The 22,500-nt window shown below is 47.9% G+C and overlaps 1 protein-coding gene across 3 annotated transcripts in view; it reads left to right on the forward strand.

Annotated features, from left to right (window-relative positions):
- LOC143282043 (uncharacterized) overlaps window positions 1-22,500 on the forward strand; it is a 217,888-nt gene that overhangs the window by 20,856 nt on the left and 174,532 nt on the right. For all 3 annotated transcript variants that reach the window (XM_076587474.1, XM_076587477.1, XM_076587475.1), the window contains exon 3: window positions 10,591-10,689. In XM_076587474.1, coding sequence (XP_076443589.1) covers window positions 10,591-10,689 — 99 coding nt within the window. The remainder of the gene's footprint in view (window positions 1-10,590; window positions 10,690-22,500) is intronic.

Below are 22,500 nucleotides of genomic sequence, written 5' to 3' on the forward strand. Positions count from 1 at the left end.
GTCAAAATGGAGAAAGTTTATAGAAGGAAGAGAGAGAGGTGAGGGAGGGGTGGGAGGAAGGGGTGATGTGAAGGAAGAGAGAAAGGTAGGGAGCGGGCATGTGGGGGTGGATGTGAAGGAAGAGAGAGAGGAGCGGGGAGGGGGGGGAGGGTGATGTGAAGGAAGAGAGAGAGGTGGGGGGAGGGGGGAGGACGGGGTGATGTGAAGGAAGAGAGAGAGGTGGGGTGATGTGGAGGAAGAGAGAGGTGGGGTGAGTGGGAGGGGGGGAGGACGGGGTGATGTGAAGGAAGAGAGAGAGGTGGGGTGATGTGGAGGAAGAGAGAGAGGTGGGGTGATGTGGAGGAAGAGAGAGAGGTGGGGTGATGTGGAGGAAGAGAGAGGTGGGGTGAGTGGGAGGGGGGGAGGACGGGGTGATGTGAAGGAAGAGAGAGAGGTGGGGTGATGTGGAGGAAGAGAGAGAGGTGGGGTGATGTGGAGGAAGAGAGAGAGGTGGGGTGATGTGGAGGAAGAGAGAGGTGGGGTGAGTGGGAGGGGGGGGAGGACGGGGTGATGTGAAGGAAGAGAGAGAGGTGGGGGGAGGTGGAGGAATGTGAAGGAAGAGAGAGAGGTGGGGGAGGGGGGAGGAGGTGTGGGGGGGCGGGGTGATGTGAAGGAAGAGAGAGAGGTGGGGGGGAGGGGGAGGGGGGGAGGACGGGGTGATGTGAAGGAAGAGAGAGAGGTGGGGGGAGGTGGAGGAATGTGAAGGAAGAGAGAGAGGTGGGGGAGGGGGGAGGAGGTGTGGGGGGGCGGGGTGATGTGAAGGAAGAGAGAGAGGTGGGGTGAGTGGGAGGGGGGAGGACGGGGTGATGTGAAGGAAGAGAGAGAGGTGGGGTGAGTGGGAGGGGGGAGGACGGGGTGATGTGAAGGAAGAGAGAGGTGGGGGGAGGGGGAGGGGGGAGGACGGGGTGATGTGAAGGAAGAGAGAGAGGTGGGGTGAGTGGGAGGGGGGAGGACGGGGTGATGTGAAGGAAGAGAGAGGTGGGGGGAGGGGGAAGGGGGAGGACGGGGTGATGTGAAGGAAGAGAGAGGTGGGGGGAGGGGGAGGGGGGAGGACGGGGTGATGTGAAGGAAGAGAGAGAGGTGGGGGGAGGGGGAGGAATGTGAAGGAAGAGAGAGAGGTGGGGGAGGGGGGAGGAGGTGTGTGGGGGACGGGGTGATGTGAAGGAAGAGGGAGAGGTGGGGGGAGGGGGGAGGAGGTGTGTGGGGGACGGGGTGATGTGAAGGAAGAGGGAGAGGTGGGGGGAGGGGGTGGAATGTGAAGGAAGAGAGAGAGGGGAGGGGAAGGGGAGGGGGAGGAATGTGAAGGAAGAGAGAGAGGGGAGGGGGAGGGGGAGGAATGTGAAGGAAGAGAGAGGTGGGGGGGGGGGGGGTGGCGGGTTGATGTGAAGCAAGAGAGAGAGGTGTGTGTGTGGGGGGGGGGGGGATTTGAAGGAAGAGAGAGAGGAGGGGGGAGGGGTGATGTGAAGGAAGACAGAGAGGTGGGGGGAGGGGGAGGGGCGATGTGAAGGAAGAGAGAGAGGTGAGGGGAGAGGGGGGGAGACGGGGTGATGTGAAGGAAGAGAGAGAGGAGGGGGGAGGGGTGATGTGAAGGAAGAGAGAGAGGAGGGGGGAGGGGGGGAAGACGGGGTGATGTGAAGGTTGGACGGACGGGTTATCGCTGTGTTATCGTTCTTCTTGCAGGGGGCTTGTGGGCCGGGACACGCTGTCTGCCGGTCTGTCTGTCTGTCTGTCTGTGTCTAGCTCTCTGTGTTCTGGTCTCTTCATACTCATCCAAATCCACAACCCACACAACTTCCCGCCCCCCGAACACACTCTTCCTTCCCCCCGCCACACCCCCGCCCACCCCCCAAAAACAAACATTCACATGAACGTTCACACCATCCCATACCTGCCGTATCCAAACACACACACACACACACACACACACACACACACACACACACACACACATTCATCCACATTATGCCTGATTTACAAATAAATACTTTTTTTTCCAGATACAGCGTGTTGATCTCCAGTTCCAGCTGACGAGTTCCGCTCAGTAAATCATCAGTTGTAGAAGTAGTAGTTTTATCAACATCATCGTCACATAATTTTTTTTTAACCTGTCAGTAATTGTAGCAGTAGCAGAAGTAGCGGTGGTTGTCGTAGCAACTGTATCATCATCATCTTCTTCTTCTTCTTGTTCTTCTTCTCTTCTCTTTCTCCTTCTTTACCCATTAGAGATTCAATCAATCAATCAATCAATCAATCAATCAGTCTTCTTCTCCCTCTTCTTCTTCGTATCTTCATCATCGTCAGCAGCAGCAGCAGCAGCTGTAAGAGCAGTAGCAGTGGTTACAGCAGAAGCAGTAGTTATACAAGCAGCAGCAGCAGCAGCAGTAGTAGCAGAAACAGTAGTGTCAGTGTCAAAACTCGCACAGAATCCAAACCACAGCAGCAGCAGCCAGCAGCCACAAGAAGCTGTTTCAGCCATCCAACCCCGAGGTAAACCATTGCTCAAACCAACCCCGAGGTAAACCATTTCTCAAACCTACCCTGAGGTAAACCATTTCTCATACCAACACCTAGGTAAACCATCGCTCAAACCAACCCCGAGGTAAACCATTTATCATACCAACCCCAAGGTAAACCATAGCTCAAACCAACCTCTAGGTAAACAATTTCTCAAACCAACCCCGAGGCAAACCATAGCTCATACCAACCCCAAGGTAAACCATAGCTCAAACATACCCCAAGGTAAACCATAACTCAAACCAACCCCGAGGTAAACCATAGCTGAAACCAACCCCGAGGCAAACCATAGCTCAAACATACCCCAAGGTAAACCATAGCTCAAACATACCCCAAGGTAAACCATAACTCAAACCAACCCCGAGGTAAACCATAGCTGAAACCAACCCCGAGGTAAACTATAGCTCATACCAACCCCGAGGTAAACTATTGCTTAAACCAACCCAGAGGTAAACCATAGCTCAAACCAACCCAGAGGTAAACCATTTCTCAAACCTACCCCAAGGTAAACCATTGCTCAAACCAACCCCGAGGTAAACCATTTCTCAAACCTACCCAAAGGTAAACCATTGCTCAAACCAACCCCGATGTAAATCATTGCTCAAACCAACCCAGAGGTAAACCATTTCTCAAACCTACCCCAAGGTAAACCATTGCTCAAACCAACCCCGAGGTAAACCATTTCTCAAACCTACCCCAAGGTAAACCATTGCTCAAACCATCCCCGAGGTAAACCATTTCTCAAACCTACCCCAAGGTAAACCATTGCCAAACCAACGCCTGAGGGAAGGGATGACGGTGACGGGGCAGAGGAGGGGTGGGGGTGGGGGTCAGGAGGGGGGGGGGCGATTGCATATGAGGAGGGAAGAGGTCGGAGAGTGTGGTTGTGGTGGAAACTGGGTCAGGATGTTTTGTGATCAAACGCCAGATCAGCAGATCAATGATCCAATGACAGGGGCCACTGGCGGCCAGGCAACTGGCTTGCAGCACTGCGGCGACGCACGCTTGCACCTCGCCCGATCGATTTTCGTTTTCTGAAAGAAAAAAAATATATAGCGCAGCTACTGCTACTGCTACTGCCACTGGCTTGCTTGTATAAACCTCACCAGTTTGGAGGGATGGTATCGATGATGTGCCTGTGCACTGTCCCTGTCTATGGTATAGTGTTAAACAGTGACAAAAGTGTATTGGGTATTTAACTAACAGTGTTATACAGTGACAAAAGTGTATTGGGTATTTAACAAAGTCCAGTACTGACGACGTTGTTTTTTCAGGCAAACAAATCTTGTCGGAATAAACAATATCACAAGCGACGGTGCGCTTTGTATGCGTGTACACGCGCACGCTCGAAATTACGCGCTTGCTTGCTTACACACAGCTAGACAGGCGGAAACTCGCACACGCACACACACACACACACACACACGCACACACACACACACACACGCACACACACACACACACACACACACACACGCACACACACACACACACACACACACACCAGAGAGAATTTGCAGGAATAGGTCCGTGGCGTGCAAAAGGACAAAGGAAGGTAGGACTTACAAACCCATCTGACCTGTTCCCGTCAGCAGTTCGGAAAGAAAGCTACGTTTGGTGGGAAAAGCCTACCTTTTTTCAGCCTATGAATAATCAATATTCAGCTGAGGATGAGGGTGGGGGAGGGGGGAGGTTGAGGAGATGGTAGTAGGACTTTTAGTCTGTGGGGTTTGGGGGGTTGGCATGGACGTAAAGGGGATAACTTTCAGTCCGTGAATAATCAGTCCAGGTTTTGGGCACTGGATCTGATGCTGGAGAGTCAGGACCAGAAGGGACACGGTTGTCGTGTGAATAGATCAATACATGTGTAGGATGAAGAAAGTTTTGTTTAGAGTGGAGGGTGAGGATACGGTTGTCGTGTGAATAGATCAATACATGTGTAGGATGAAGAAAGTTTTGTTTAGAGTGGAGGGTGAGGATACGGTTGTCGTGTGAATAGATCAATACATGTGTAGGATGAAGAAAGTTTTGTTTAGAGTGGAGGGTGGGGATACGGTTGTCGTGTGAATAGATCAATACATGTGTAGGATGAAGAAAGTTTTGTTTAGAGTGGAGGGTATGGGTACAGTTGTTGTGTGAATTGATCAATACATGTGTAGGATGAAGAAAGTCTTGTTTAGAGTGGAGGGTATGGGGGAGGGGGTGGGGTTGGGTGCTGAGGGAGATGGCAAGGAGAGAGGGGAAAGGAACAGGAGGGGCAGGAAAGGGTATTTTATGTATAAAGAAATCAATGATTGACTGGCAGGGTTTCTTTTTAAGTATCTACGTGATACAGGCGTCTTCCAAACCCCCTCCCTCCCCACCTTTTTTTGTTTGTTTGTTTGTTTTTTGTTTGTTTTTAAAAGCAGATGAGGTGCACGATATGGGCCAGTGCACGCGCTTTGACATTTCCTTCAGTTAAACACTGAAAGAAAGAAAAAATAAATCAGCGAGCACTATGCGCTTTCAATGAAATACATACCCGGAAACATCCGGACACACAATACACACTGACTTGAATTTCATTGTCCAGTTGTCCAGTTTAATCTTTTGATCCACTACTAAAGAGATAGACAGATAGATAGACAGATTGAGAGATAGATAGAGAGAGAGATAGACAGATAGATAGAGCGAGAGAGAGAGAGATAATGAAATAATAGCTATTCAACCAACCAACCGACCGACTGACCGACTAAGTAGCTGACTGACTGACTGACTGACTAATTAACTAGCTGACCGACTGGCTGACCGACTAATTAACTAGCTGACTGACTGATCGACCGACCGACTGACTGATTAACTGGCTGACTGACTGATTGACTGATTTCCTAGTTGACTTACTGACAGACTGATTAACTAGCTGGCTGACTGACTCATTAACTAGCTGGCCGACTGACTGATTGTCTGATTAATCAACTGACTGACTGACTGACTGACTGACTAATCAACTGACTGACTGACTGACTGACTAAACAACTGATTGGCTAACTGACTGCTAATCAACTGACTGACTGACTGACTGACTGACTGACTGACTGACTGACTGACTAATCAACTGACTGACGGACTGACTGACTGACTAATCAACTGACTGATCAACTGACTGACTGTCTGACTAATCAACTAGCTGACTAATCAACTGACTGACATACTGACTGACTAATCAACTGACTGACTGACTAATCAACTAACTGACTGACTAATTAACTAGCTGACTGACCGACTGACTGACTGTAACTAACTAACTAGCTGACTAATTAGCTAATAGTCTGACTGTCTGTCTGTCAGACTGGCTGACTCTCTGACTGACTGACTAATTAGCTGTCTGTCTGTCTGTCTGTCTGACTGACTGACTGACTGACTAATTAGCTGTCTGTCTGACTGTGTAACTGACTAGCTGACTGACTGACTAATTAGCTAACTGTCTGACTGACTGACTGACTGACTGACTGAGGACGAACGTGAGTCAGCTCTATGTGTGTGGATGTGTTCGGTTTGAGATGTATGTCGGAAAGTAACCTGTTTTTTCATCTCGTAACGGCTGTCGTCGTAATTAAACTGAGTCATCTGTGCTATGGCTGTAAAAAGAATTTCTCCACACGCTGATTTTGCAGCTCTTCCTCGGACATTTTCTTTCGAAGAGAATACACTAGAAAGCGGTCAGGCGCCAGAGAAAAAGAAGAAGAACAAGAACATAAGAAAGAGGAACAAGAAGAGCAAGAACAAGACGAACAAGATTAAACAGAACAAGAAGAAGAAGATGGACGGTGTGTAGCTCTGGAAAGCAATGACCAATCGATAGTCCATCAGTCCTACGCGTGCTGTCACACATAAAGTCCTGTTTGGTCTCAGCAGGTGACGACAGTGACGTGCAGACACAGATAGCCTGCCGCTCGCCAAACAATGCATTCACCTAGTGCCAAACAATGCTTTCACCTTGTGCCAAACAATGCATACACCATGTGCCAAACAATGCATTCACCTTGTGCCAAACAATGCATACACCATGTGCCAAACAATGCATTCACCTAGTGCAAACAATGCTTTCACCTTGTGCCAAACAATGCATTCACCTCGTGCCAAACAATGCATAAACCATGTGCCAAACAATGCTTTCATCACCTTGAGCCAAACAAATCATTCACCTAGTGCCAAACAATGCATTCACCTAGTGCCAAACAATGCATTCACCTAGTGCCAAACAATGCATTCACCTCGTGCCAAACAATGTGAGTGCAACAAGGAAAGGTTTGTCTGGCCCCTGGGGGTAAAAAACATAATCCACTGACAATACAATACAATAAAATACAATACAACACAATAAATATACAATAGAATGCAATAGAATACAATACAAAACAACACAAACCATATATTCCAAAAGTCGCACAGATATTTTTTTTTCTGCTACATTTTGATAAACCTACGCATTCAAACATGACAGGTATTTTCGTACATAAGACACACAGTTGATTTTACCTCCTATCTTAAATATATGCACAGTGCAGCTTTCAGACTTGAATTCAAGGGTTAAATGAAAACTAGTAGGTATAATATTGTGCATCGGAAATGTTTTCCGTCAACATTGTGAACAGACAGCCACAAAATGAATAATACACAGCATGAAAGTGAATGTTGGCGGTGTTGCTTATTCTTAACGCTTCGTCACAAATATTGATCGTGGGGTTGGGTACGACACAGAGAGAGGGGGGAGGGGGGGGGAGAGAATGGGGAGGGGGAGGTGGAGGGGTGTTGGGTGGGGGGGTGGTGGTGGCGTAGAAGAGACAATGACAAACAGAGGGAGACAGGGAGGGACAGAAGAAGAGATACAGGGACAGAGAAGATTGCAGTGAGGATATTAAAAGAAAATTCATTCACGAGACTGTGAGAGAGAACTTCGATGTGTGTGTGTGTGTGTGTGTGTGTGTGTGTGGACAAGTCGCCTTCGCCTACGAGGGAGCACACAAACATACAAACAACAACAGCAGCATTAACAGCAACATTGACAACAACAACACTGACATCATAGACAACAAAGACGAAGACAAATCATAAAAAACGAAGAAGAAGAAGAAGACCCAAAGAAACAAGCTGAAGAACTGGAAAAAAGAGACAATTTTCCATGAAGCTTCCGACAGCTTGGTGTTAGGCTGACAGCAAACTTCATGGAGAACCCCCTGCTGTGCCATTGTCAAGCCATAACCAGCACCCCATCACCACGATTAAACAGTGTATTGATCGAAACAGCCTGTGTCTACGGCTGTGTGGGGGGATAGAGGGGGGGATGCTGACACAGGGGGTAGGGTTTAGGGGTCTGGGGGTGGAGAAGAGGGAGAAGGATAACCTGGACAATGGGGGTGAGGGGGTGGGAGGGGTCAAGGGTTGGGGTAAGGGGAATGAATGGAATCCCAGGGAATAGTCTGCGACTCGTCCATTCCTTGTGGAGTCTGCAGGCATCGCAGGAGGGAGGGCGGTTGGGTGTGTGTGTGGGGAGGGGGGGGGAGCAGGAGGAGGGGGGAGTGGAGGAGGGAGTGGGGGGGGGGGGGTGGGGGGCACGGGGGGAATCAGAGGTCTTGGGCAGAAGCCTTTCTTTGTTTGTGGGAAAGTTTGATCAGCATCTGTTGAATCCAGTTTTTATAGTTTTCTTGTGTGTGTGTGTGTGTGTGTGTGTGTGTGTGTGTGTGTGTGTGTGTGTGTGTGTGTGTGTGTGTGTGTGTGTGTGTGTGTGTGTGTGTGTGTGTGTGTGTGTGTGTGTGTGTGTGTGTATTTCGTGTTCTGGATACGTTGTTGTTTGGTTATTTTTTTGTTTACATTTATTTATTTTATATAACCTTATGTGTTATTTCCATTTCCAGCCTACCGATCACTATCTACTGAACACACATGACCTCACGAGGACTCACGCTCGTAGACGCGCATTCTAGGCCCCCCTCCCTCCCCCTTTCCGTCTCTCTCTCTCTCTCTCTCTCTCTCTCTCTCTCTCTCACGGATATATCTTCTGTTTTTTTTAGCTTAAATTTCTACAATCGTTCAATCATTCAGATCACACCACCACCTCCACCCCCTCCCCCACCACCCTTGCCTCTCATGCCCATTCTCTCGAATCTCTCATCATTCGCACTCATTTTGCCATGAACTGAGACAACGATGTTGCTAAGTTACGGCAGATATTTTTTGAAGACCTAAGTTTTCAGATTTGCTTTAAAGGTGAAAAGATTAGCTGTTTGTTTGAGAGCAATGGGCAGAGAGTTTCAAGTTGCTGCAGAGAATTATCCCTTTCAACAGGAGTTTAAGGAGGTATCGAGGAACAGTTAGCTGGGGGGAATCTAGAGATCTTAATGTTTTGCTAGGCAAGTATTGGTTGAGACGTTCAGAGAAAGATGAAGGCGTTGTGTCACAACTGAGGCACTGAAAACAGAGAGTGGCAACTTTGTATTCAATTCTGGCTTCAACAGGTAGCCAGTGGAGTGACCGGAGGAGAGCTGTAGCACTCTCGCTCGTTGACTTTTTGAGGACGAGTCGAACTGCACTTTTCTGTATTTTACGGAGCTTGTATAGTTTGTCATTCGGAAGGCCAGCTAAGAGAGAACTGGAACAGTCTGAGCGAGACAGAACGAAGGCCACAACCAGTTTGTTGGCAGTGTCAGTGGACAGGAAGGGGCGGATTTCGCTAATCTTTCGAAACTGAAAGTTAAGAACTTTGCACATGCGCTTCACATGAGACTCCATTGTAAGAGATGAGTCTGGGTAAAATCCAAGATTGCGGACTGAACTGGAAAATTTTGAAGTCAGAATATATATTTTTGTATCTGTCTGTTTGAGCTTATTCTTGTATTGGTCAGCGTAAGTTCTGTTTTGTCATCATTCATCTTTAGTTCGTTTTGTTTCATTTACTTGGTTACTTTTTCTATGCAGGTTTTAAAGTTACTTGCCAAGTTTGGAATTTCAGAAGGAATGACTGAATCATGAAGTTGAGAATCATCAGCAAACTAATGAAAATGTGACACACTGTCGGATGATCAAACTTAAAAGATGTGTATACATTGTGAAAAGTGTGTGTCACAGAACAGAACCTTGTGGTACCCAGTAATTCAGTACAAGTAGAACAGACTGGTTTCCATTCACAAGGATAGACTGTGTGTGGCCTGATGAACAGGACTGGACCATTCTGGGGCAGAACCATCGAATCCGAGCGTAACACGTCACTTGATCAGAATGTCATGGTCTGCATAGTTTCATTGCCGCCCCACCACTCCCACGATTTTCATTCATAATTCTGCATACACTGCCACACCCACAATCGTTTGACGTACTCGCAGTGCACCGGCAGTCCACAGGGAGGTATTACGATCATTAGGTCGTCACGAGGCCACACACCAGAGGAGACCCTGCATTGCTGCTGTCTCGCCGGAGGTGATCAGCCGTGCCTGTTCAGCCTCATGCTTCAACGCTTCCACGACATCACCTGCTAGTCAACCCCCACCCCCTCTCTCCACCTTTAGTCACCCCCCACCCCTCTCTCTCCACCTCCAGTCAACCCTCACCCCCTCTCTCCGCCTTTAGTCACCTCCACCCCCTCTCTCCACCTTTAGTCAACCCTCACCCCTCTCTCCACTTCTAGTCACGCCCACCCCCTCTCTCTCCACCTCCAGTCAACCCTCACCCCTCTCTCCACCTCTAGTTACCTCCACCCCCTCTCTCCACCTTTAGTCAACCCCCACCCCCCTCTCTCCACCTCTAGTCACCTCCACCCCCTCTCTCCACCTCTAGTGTCAACCCACCCCCTATCTCCACCTCCAGTCAACCCCAACCCTCTCTCCACCTCTACACACACACACACACACACGCGCGCGCGCGCACCACTGAACAAATGATCACCAGCCGTGGAAGGCAGACTGAACGTCTTCTCGACATCTCGATGTTATTTATATGACGAGCTGCCGATCAGTTTGTTGTGATTCCTGTTCGAATGCCCATCATGTGAATGACGTGTTGCAGATCATGCCGGATTATTACCACTTCCAGCACAGAAAGGTCTCCAAGAGATCCACCTTCCCAAGTTCTTACTACAATCGTTATCTGGCCAAGGATCCCAAAGTGAGTGTCCAATTTTCAATTTGTTTATTTGTTGTGTACGTTTTCCTTTTTGTTATGTGTGGGCGTATGTACGTTCATGTGTGTGTATGTATGTGTGTGGGGTGGAGGGTGGGACGGAGGGTTGAGGGGGGTGGGGGGTGAGGGTGCGGAAGGAAGAAGTAGAGGGGCGTGGTGTCAGGATGTTTTCGTTGCCTGTGTGTGTGTGTGTGTGTGTGTGTGTGTGTGTGTGTGTGTGTGTGTGTGTGTGTGTGTGTGTGTGTGTGTGTGTGTGTGTGTGTGTGTGTGTGTGTGTGTGTGTGTGTGTGTGTGTGTGTATGTGTGTGTGTGTGTGTGTGTGTGTGTGTGTGTGTGTGTGTGTGTGTGTGTGTGTGTGTGTGTGTGTGTGTGTGTGTGTGTGTGTGTGTGTGTGTGTGTGTGTGTGTGTGTGTGTGTGTGTGTGTTCTTATGCATGTTTGGTGTGTATGTGTTTGTGTGCGTGCGTACGTTTTGCTTGAAAATCCCGCGTCTGTGTCTGTGTGTCTGTTCCACCCCCCCACCCCCACCCCAATCCCTCCTTCCCTCCTCCTCTCTCTGGATCTCTCCCGGTACACTTTGCCCCCTCTCTCCCTCTCCCACTCTCTCTCTCTCTCCACCTCCTCCCCTCTCCTTCCATCATTCTTCCCCCACCCTCCCTCCTTCCTGAACTCCTTGTCTCTCACATTATCTGCCTTCTCCAGTACTGCAGTTATGTTTTGTTTTGTTTTTCTTTCTCATTGTTCCCTGTCGACTAGAGGTGAGCAACAGGTAGACAGTCAGACATATGTACACACAACAGGTAGGCAGTCAGAAATATGTACACACAACAGGTAGGCAGTCAGAAATATGTACACACAACAGGTAGGCAGTCAGAAATATGTACACACAACAGGTAGGCAGTCAGAAATATGTATACACAGACAGGTAGGCAGTCAGAAACATGTACACAACAGGTTGGCAGTCAGAAATATGTACACACAACAGGTAGGCAGTCAGAAATATGTACACACAACAGGTAGGCAGTCAGAAATATGTACACACAACAGGTTGGCAGTCAGAAATATGTATACACAGACAGGTAGGCAGTCAGAAACATGTACACAACAGGTTGGCAGTCAGAAATATGTACACACAACAGGTAGGCAGTCAGAAATATGTACACACAACAGGTAGGCAGTCAGAAATATGTACACACAACAGGTAGGCAGTCAGAAATATGTACACACAACAGGTAGGCAGTCAGAAATATGTACACACAACAGGTAGGCAGTCAGAAACATGTACCCACAACAGGTAGGCAGTCAGAAATATGTACACACAACAGGTAGGCAGTCAGAAACATGTACACACAACAGGTAGGCAGTCAGAAATATATATACACAACAGGTAGACAGTCAGAAATATGTACACACAACAGGTAGGCAGTCAGAAACATGTACACACAACAGGTAGGCAGTCAGAAATATGTATACACAACAGGTAGGCAGTCAGAAATATGTACACAACAGGTAGGCAGTCAGAAATATGTACACACAACAGGTAGGCAGTCAGAAACAGGTACCCACAACAGGTAGGCAGTCAGAAATATGTACACACAACAGGTAGACAGTCAGACATATGTACACACAACAGGTAGGCAGTCAGAAATATGTACACACAACAGGTAGGCAGTCAGAAATATGTACACACAACAGGTAGGCAGTCAGAAATATGTATACACAACAGGTAGGCAGTCAGAAACATGTACACACAACAGGTAGGCAGTCAAAAATATGTACACACAACAGGTAGGCAGTCAGAAACATGTACCCACAACAGGTAGGCAGTCAGAAATATGTACACACAACAGGTAGGCAGTCAGAAACATGTACCCACAACAGGTAGGCAGTCAGAAATATGTACACACAACAGGTAGGCAGTCAGAAACATGTACCCACAACAGGTAGGCAGTCAGAAATATGTACACACAACAGGTAGGCAGTCAGAAATATGTACACACAACAGGTAGGCAGTCACAAACATGTACACACAACAGGTAGGCAGTCACAAACATGTACACAACAGGTAGGCAGTCAGAAATATGTACACACAACAGGTAGGCAGTCACAAACATGTACACACAACAGGTAGGCAGTCAGAAATATGTACACACAACAGGTAGGCAGTCAGAAATATGTACACACAACAGGTAGGCAGTCACAAACATGTACACACAACAGGTAGGCAGTCAGAAATATGTACACACAACAGGTAGACAGTCAGAAATATGTACACAACAGGTAGGCAGTCAGAAATATGTACACACAACAGGTAGGCAGTCACAAACATGTACACACAACAGGTAGGCAGTCAGAAATATGTACACACAACAGGTAGGCAGTCAGAAATATGTATACACAACAGGTAGGCAGTCAGAAACATGTACACACAACAGGTAGGCAGTCAGAAATATGTACACACAACAGGTAGGCAGTCAGAAATATGTACACACAACAGGTAGGCAGTCAGAAATATGTACACACAACAGGTAGGCAGTCAGAAATATATATACACAACAGGTAACAGTCAGAAATATGTACACACAACAGGTAGGCAGTCAGAAATATGTACACAACAGGTAGGCAGTCAGAAATATGTACACACAACAGGTAGGCAGTCAGAAACAGGTACCCACAACAGGTAGGCAGTCAGAAATATGTACACACAACAGGTAGACAGTCAGACATATGTACACACAACAGGTAGGCAGTCAGAAATATGTACACACAACAGGTAGGCAGTCAGAAATATGTACACACAACAGGTAGGCAGTCAGAAATATGTACACACAACAGGTAGGCAGTCACAAACATGTACAGAACAGGTTGGCAGTCAGAAACATGTACACACAACAGGTAGGCAGTCAGAAACATGCACATACAACAGGTAGGCAGTCAGAAATATGCACACACAACAGGTAGGCAGTCAGAAATATGTATACACAACAGGTAGGCAGTCAGAAACATGTACACACAACAGGTAGGCAGTCAAAAATATGTACACACAACAGGTAGGCAGTCAAAAATATGTACACACAACAGGTAGGCAGTCAAAAATATGTACACACAACAGGCAGACAGTCAGAAACATGTACACACAACAGGTAGGCAGTCAAAAATATGTACACACAACAGGTAGGCAGTCAGAAACATGTACCCACAACAGGTAGGCAGTCAGAAATATGTACACACAACAGGTAGGCAGTCAGAAACATGTACCCACAACAGGTAGGCAGTCAGAAATATGTACACACAACAGGTAGGCAGTCAGAAATATGTACACAACAGGTAGGCAGTCACAAACATGTACACACAACAGGTAGGCAGTCAGAAATATGTACACACAACAGGTAGGCAGTCAGAAACATGTACACAACAGGTAGGCAGTCAGAAACATGTACACAACAGGTTGGCAGTCAGAAACATGTACACACAACAGGTTGGCAATCAGAAACATGTACACAGCAGGTGGACTGCAGTGACATTCTGAAGCCCGCTGCATCTACGGTTTCTGTCGCTTTGTATTGTATTGTATTGTATTGTATTGTATTGTATTGTATTGTATTGTTCTAAAACCTTTGTTCGTGCGTTGGGTTTATGCCAAGATCAGTCAAGGGCCCCCCCTTACATTATAACATAACTATCTATGTATCTATCTATCTATATCTATGTATCTATGTCTCTCTCTCTCTCTCTCTCTCTCTCTCTCTATATATATATATATATATATATATATAGATAGATAGATAGATAGATAGATAGATAGATAGATAGATATAGACTTTTTTTTTCTTTGTTTGTTTGTTTGTTTGTTTTGAACACCACATGTAGTATAGCATACCTTCTCATCAATCCGCATGCTTTTGCACCTCCTTGACACTGAAAACAGAAACTGCATTCCATTGCCTTGCCTTGCCTTGCCTTGCCTTGTCTTGTCTTGTCTTGCCTTGCCTTGCCTTGCCTTGCCTTGCCTTGCCTTGCCTTGCCTTGCCTTGCCTTGTCTTGTCTTGCCTTGCCTTGCCTTGCCTTGCCTTGCCTTGCCTTGCCTTGTCTTGCTTTGCCTTGTCTTGCCTTGTCTTGTTTTGCCTTGCCTTGCTTTGCCTTGTCTTGTCTTGCCTTGCCTTGTCTTGTCTTGCCTTGCTTTGCCTTGCCTTGTCTTGTCTTGTCTTATCTTGCCATGCCTTGCCTTGCCTTGTCCTGTCTTGTACATTATTTTTTCACAAGATCTCTCTGTGTGAAGCGTGTGCTGCTCTTCCCAGAGAGAAGAATTGCCACAGTCCAGCGCCACCCCCCTTTTTATACTTTGTTTCTGCAGACAGGTGCATTTCATTTCACTGTCATCAAAGTGGATTGGGTTTTTTTTTTATATATACATATTTGTTTCCAGGAACAGCCCGATTTGTTGCCGTGGGTTCTGTTATGTGCGTAATATGCAATCTTCGTCACACGAGACTTGTGCTTATCGATGAAATGACTGCTGTAGAACTTTGGAACCATCAAACTGATGATACTGGTGGACAGCCAAGAGGCATAATTCATTCAGACAGGGCTGTGTCATGAGATACTCAATCAATCAATAAATCAATTAGTCAGTCACTCAGTCAGTAAACCACTCACTCACTCAATCACTTTAGTGTCTGAAACAGAGTGCCAAAACTGGCCTTCAGGCTCGTCGTAAGGAAAACAGTTCAAAAGACCAAAAAACGGTTGTTCCTTCCTGAAAGTAAGATCACTCACACGAGCATCGCGGGGTGGGGGAGGGAGGGAAGGGAGGGTGTTGCCCCATCACCATCACAGTGAATTTGTTATCACTGTGTGATGCCTACAATGAAGTAAGAAAGCCCCATATACAAGTACATTAGTTAATAGGTCTTAATCTTAAAACTCAACTTGATTTCTATGTAAAATGGGGCAAAGGTGGGACCATGGTGGGGAGGGATACAAACTGGATGAGAAAGTGAAATGGGAGGGGGTGGGAGGGATTAACATATACGATAGGGAAACGTTCACAGACACAGACAGACAGACAGACAGACAGACAGACAGACACACACACACACACACACACACACACACACACACACACACACACACACACACACACACACACACACACACACACACTTAACTCATCTAAGGAATTTGTGGTTTGACCACACTCTGTTCACTTCGATATGGTTGATTATGAAACTGCTGGAAAACCACAAATCGCGTGGAATTAACCTGGTTTACAATGATCAGTCAGAATTCCTCTAAAAAGCCATAATTTTCCGCGGAGTCTGGTCGATTTAGTTTGATGAACTGAGTAATTATCGGAAAGATGGAGTTTACCCAACGATCTTTTAAGTATGATTTGAAGAAATAGAAAATCCATAACCTGTCCAGACTCCAATCAGTTTGGTTTGATGAATTGGGAAACAGCCATCACTTACGTACAATCATGGTGGAAACAGCCATCACTTACGTACAATCATGGTGGAAACACCAATCACTTATGTACAGTCATGGTGGAAACAGCAATCACTTACGAACAATCATGGTGGAAACAGCCATCACTTACGTACAGTCATGGTGGAAACAGCCATCACTTACGTACAAGAAACAGCCATCACTTACGTACAATCATGGTGGAAACACCAATCACTTATGTACAGTCATGGTGGAAACAGCAGTCACTTACGAACAATCATGGTGGAAACAGCCATCACTTACGTACAGTCATGGTGGAAACAGCCATCACTTGCGTATAATCATGGTGGAAACAGCCATCACTTACGTACAGTCATGGTGGAAACAGCCATCACTTGCGTATAATCATGGTGGAAACAGCCATCACTTACGTACAATCATGGTGGAAACACCAATCACTTACGTACAGTCATGGTGGAAACAGCCATCACTTGCGTATAATCATGGTGGAAACAGCCATCACTTACGTACAATCATGGTGGAAACAACCATCACTTACGTACAATCATGGTGGAAACAGCCATCACTTACGTACAATCATGGTGGAAACAACCATCACTTACGTACAATCATGGTGGAAACAACCATCACTTACGAACAATCATGATGGAAACAGCCATCACTTACGTACAATCACGGTGGAAACAGCCATCACTTACGTACAAGAAACAGCCATCACTTACGTACAGTCATGGTGGAAACAGCCATCACTTACGTACAATCATGGTGGAAACAGCCATCACTTACGTACAAGAAACAGCCATCACTTACGAACAGTCATGGTGGAAACAGCCATCACTTACGAACAGTCATGGTGGAAACAGCCATCACTTACGTACAGGAAACAGCCATCACTTACGTACAACCATGATGGAGTGGGAAAGCCATACATTGACCAAATCTTACTCTGAATGGTGAATGTATATAGGAAATTACTAGAAACTCAAACTTACTAACGGTCTACTCAGTTCAGTATTATTTGGTAGGAAATTTGCTTGAAAGGCGTATATAACATGTAGAAACAAAACTCAGTTTGGAAAGATGAAACAAGTACCTGCCGGAAAAAGACGTGGTTTGCCCAGAATCTCCTCTGTTCTGCCTGTAATGGAATGCAGAGTCACAGGAAGGACCGTGCTTCATAGCTCACGGGGCTGCGGCCGATGCTCCAGACCTTAAAAACAGACGGCCAGTGTGTGCGGAGCTTTAGCACGACAACGTGTGAACACGTGCACTTGCGTCATTCTCTGTTACCGTTCAGTCGGTACAGAGGGGGGAAACTAAATAATCGGCTGTCGGCGTGTGTCTGGCAGAGAGAAAAGCTCATTACCACAGAGAATGGCATTCCGTACATCGCTGCTTTAGTGCTGCTACTGCTGCTGCTGTTGTTCTTCTGCTCACAGTTCATGCCAAGTGTAGTGTGGATCCCCACTAAGTTCGCCTCACGGGCAAATCTGGGATAGGTTTGCGCTGTTGTGCCGTGCACAAGTTGCATCAGGTTTTTTTTTTCCCCCAGGAAGTCTGTTCCTTAAAATCATGTTAATCCTTTATCGGCATCTCCAGCAAGGCTACAGGAGCATTGTTTCTGTTCAACAAGGCTACAGGATTATTGTCTGTTCAACAAGGCTACAGGAGCATTGTCTCTGTTCAGTAAGGCTACAGGAGTATTGTCTCTGTTCAACAAGGCTACAGGAGCATTGTATCTGTTCAACAAGGCTACAGGAGCATTGTCTGTTCAACAAGGCTACAGGAGTACTGTCTCTGTTCAACAAGGCTACAGGAGTATTGTCTCTGTTCAAAAAGGCTACAGGAGCATTGTCTCTGTTCAGTAAGGCTACAGAAGTATTGTCTCTGTTCAACAAGGCTACAGGAGAATTGTCTCTGTTCAACAAGGCTACAGGAGTATTGTCTCTGTTCAACAAGGCTACAGGAGTATTGTCTCTGTTCAACAAGGCTACAGGAGAATTGTCTCTGCAGACTGACGAATGTCAAAGTGTGTTCACATCGTGATATTTATCAGGATTATACTCTTTGCACCATGACCTCTGTTACCGCTGCACATTTTGCAACACAGCATCTGCTGTGACGGCATCTACTGGCCTGTGAGTAAGTGACAGCCCTGGCGTCTTTGACACTAACACACGGACATTTAAAGGCGATCATGTCTGCCTGCAAGCTTACAAAGAAAGAAAAAAGAAAAGAAAAAAGAAAAAAAATCTCCCCCATTTTGTGCTATTTACAGCCTAGTTTCTTCCCCTGTCGCGTGTCAGGTCAGGGGCATAGCCCTTGCTACTGGTACCATGCGTTGCATTGTATTACGTTTTCCCTTGCAACACCTGTGGGAAGTGCTGCGCATCCAGAATCGGCCTTTTCTCCCATATGAGGACACACACCGACAGATAAGCCTGCCTGCCTACTCATCCGTCGGACCGACGGGAGACTCCATCATCATCTTCCCCTGTCAGAGGTTCTTTCGTGAAACAGTGTTTTACTTGACCTCGCAATGAACGTTCTCCCGTGTAAGCCTTACCTGCACGGAAGTGTGTCATCTCACTGGGAACATTGATGTTTTTTTGTTATTTTACATTCTTTTTCAGTTGTTTTCCTTGGTAATTAGAGTAGCAACTTTTACGGTGTTCACCAAATGTCTTTAACTGCACTTTGATGTTTATTTCAGATCGTTGATTCCACCCTCCTTCTCTCAGGTTTTCCAAAGTCCCCCCCCCCCTCCTACCTTCTCCCCCCCCTCTCCTACCTTCTCCCCCCCCTCTCCTACCTTCTCCCCGGTTTTCCCAAACCCCCCCCCTCTCCTACCTTCTCCCCGGTTTTCCCAACCCCCCCCCCTCTCCTACCTTCTCCCTGGTTTCCCCCCCCCCCCTCCTACCTTCTCCCCGGTTTCCCCCCCCCCTCCCCCCTCTCCTACCTTCTCCCCGGTTTTCCCAACTGCCCCCCCTCTCCTACCTTCTCCCCCTCTCTCCTACCTTCTCCCAGGTATTCCCCCCCCCCTCTCCTACCTACTCCCCGGTTTTCCCAACCCCCCCCCTCTCCTACCTTCTCCCCCTCTCTCCTACCTTCTCCCAGGTATTCCCCCCCCCCTCTCCTACCTTCTCCCCGGTTTTCCCAACCCCTCCCCCCCCTCTCCTACTTTCTCCCCGGTTTTCCCAACTCCCCCCCCCTCTCCTACCTTTTCCACGGTTTTCCCAACTGCCCCCCCCCCCTCTCCTACCTTCTCCCCGGTTTTCCCAACTGCCCCACCCCCCCCTCTCCTACCTTCTCCCCGGTTTTCCCAACGCCCCCCCTCTCCTACTTTCTCCACGGTTTTCCCAACTCCCCCCTCTCTCCTACCTTCTCCCCGGTTTTCCCAACGCCCCCCCTCTCCTACCTTCTCCCCGGTTTTCCCAACTGCCCCCCCTCCTTTCCTACCTTCTCCCCGGTTTTCCCAACTGCCCCCCCCTCCTTTCCTACCTTCTCCACGGTTTTCCCAACTGCCCCCCCTCCTCTCCTACTTTCTCCCCGGTTTTCCCAACTCACCCCCCCCTCTCCTACCTTCTCTCAGGTTTTCCCAACTGCCCCCCCTCTCCTACCTTCTCCCCGGTTTTCCCAACTGCCCCCCCTCTCCTACCTTCTCCCCGGTTTTCCCAACTCCCCCCCCCCCTCTCCTACCTTCTCTCAGGTTTTCCCAACCCCCCCCCCCTCTCCTACTTTCTCCCCGGTTTTCCCAACTGCCCCCCCTCTCCTACCTTCTCCCCGGTTTTCCCAACTGCCCCCCCTCTCCTACCTTCTCCCCGGTTTTCCCAACTCCCCCCCCCCTCTCCTACCTTCTGCCCCCCCTCTCCTACCTTCTCCACGGTTTTCCCAACCCCCGCCCCTCTCCTACCTTCTCCACGGTTTTCCCAACTCCCCCCCCCCTCTCCTACCTTCTGCCCCCCCTCTCCTACCTTCTCCACGGTTTTCCCAACTCCCCCCCTCTCCTACCTTCTCCCCCCCCTCTCCTACCTTCTCCCCGGTTTTCCCAACCCCCCCCCTCTCCTACCTTCTCCCCCCCCCTCTCCTACCTTCTCCCAGGTTTTCCCAACTCTCCCCCCCTCTCCTACCTTCTCCCCCCCTCTCCTACCTTCTCCCCGGTTTTCCCAACTCCCCCCCCCTCTCCTACTTTCTCCCCTGTTTTCCCAACTGCCCCCCCCCCCCCCTCTCCTACCTTCTCCCCAATTTTCCCAACTCCCCCCCCCCTCTCCTACCTTCTCCCCGGTTTTCCCAACTCCCCCCCCCCTCTCCTACCTTCTCCCCGGTTTTCCCAACTCCCCCCCCCTCTCCTACCTTCTCCCCGGTTTTCCCAACTCCCCCCCCCCTCCTACCTTCTCCCCGGTTTTCCCAACTGCCCCCCCCCCCCCTTTCCTACTTTCTCCCCGGTTTTCCCAACTGCCCCCCCCCCTTTCCTACTTTCTCCCCGGTTTTCCCAACTGCCCCCCCACCCCCCTTTCCTACTTTCTCCACGGTTTTCCCAACTGCCCCCCCCCCCTTTCCTACTTTCTCCCCGGTTTTCCCAACTGCCCCCCCCCCTTTCCTACTTTCTCCCCGGTTTTCCCAACTCCCCCCCCCTCTCCTACCTTCTCCCAGGTTTTCCCAACTCCACCCCCCCCGTCCTACCTTCTCCCCGGTTTTCCCAACTCACCATCCATCCCCCTCTCTTCATATCTTTTAAAAGATATCATCCAAATGGGAAAATTAATACCGTAAAAAAAAAAGGTCTGCAATTCACAGTATGTGTGAAGGGACATTCAACAAAACTCAACTCCTTTCTCCCGCGCGTTGAAGTTCTTGTACAAATCCAGATCCCACACTGGACACTTGTGAGGCTGAAGAACATGATGAAAAAGAGATGCACAGAGGAAGAGGGAATGTATATACTTCATCTGTGATGTGTTTATTTGTTTGTTGGTTGTTGTTTTTTTGTTTGTTTGGTTTGTTTTTGTTTTTCTTTTTTTGGGGGGAGGGGGTGGGGTTGGGGGGTGGGGTGGGGTTGTTTTTCTACGGATGCTGTCTGTCCGTCTCTGTCTCAGTCTCTCTCTCTCCCCCCACCTCCCTCTCTCTCCTTCCCTCCCCACCACTCTTTTTATCTATCTCATCTACCATCTCTTTGTATCTACCATATTTTTCTCCCCCCCCCTCCCTCTCTTTCTCCCTCTCCCTCTATATGTCTCCCCTCTCGCCCTCTCTCGCCCTCTCTCCCTCCCACCCCCTCTCTCTCCCCTGCTCTCCCTCCCCCTCTCTCTGTCCCCCACTTTCTCCCTCCTCTCTCTCCCCACCCTCTCTCTTTCCCTCTCTCTCTCTCCCACCCCCCTCTGCCCCCCCCCCCCTCCTCTCTCTCTCTCTACAATGCCAGACAGTCCACGGTCAGACCCCATCAGCACGGTTTTTCTCCCGGAACGTGGAAAATACAGATGGTGCTGGCTTGGCGGTTTGAGTTTGGGGCTCTTCTTCTCCTCCTCCTTCTCCTCCTCCTCCTCCTTAATATTATATAATATAAGATAAGAATAACTTTATTATCTGCAACTGGAGAAATCCTTCTTCCCTTTCTTCTGCTTCTCCTCCTCCTCCCCCTTCTTCCTCTGCTTCTCCTCCTCCTTCCTCCTCTGCTTCTCCTCCTCCTCCTCCTTTTCCTTCTTCTCCTCCTTCCTCTGCTTCTTCCTCCTCCTCCTTCCTCCTCCTCCTTCTCCTCCTCCTCCTTGTCCTTGTTTTATCTCCTTTTGGTTCCTCTTGCTGGTTTTGCCCCTTATTTTTGTTCGTTTTGTTTCGTTTTGCTCAATTTTACTGTTGCTCTTTTTCTTCTTCGTCAACTGAACTTTATCTGGTTGTTGATCTGGTTGTTGATCTGGTTGTTGTTGCTTGCCCTACAGTTGTACTTTATATCTTCATATATATATATATATATATATATATATATATATATATATATATATATATATATATATATCAAAGAACAACGCGCTATTTTCTCTTTTTTCACATTTTTCTTTCCTTGTTCTTGTTTTTGTTTTGTTGTTGTTCTTCCTCCTCCTCTTCCTCTCCTCCTCCCCCCCCCTTAAAACATAACTGTTTTTTTTCACAAAAATAAAACCAACGACAAAGGAATAAGCACTTAATTTGTTTGTTTTTGGCCATATGTTGCTGTAGCTCTGAAAGCGGAATGCATTTCAACGTTGTTATTATTATCATTATTATTATCATCATCATCATCATTATTATTGTTATTATTATTATTATTATTATTATCATTGATGTTGTTGTTGAT

This window comes from Babylonia areolata, chromosome 5 (genome assembly GCF_041734735.1).
Source record: "Babylonia areolata isolate BAREFJ2019XMU chromosome 5, ASM4173473v1, whole genome shotgun sequence".
In the NCBI taxonomy this organism is placed as follows: Eukaryota; Metazoa; Mollusca; class Gastropoda; order Neogastropoda; family Buccinidae; genus Babylonia; species Babylonia areolata.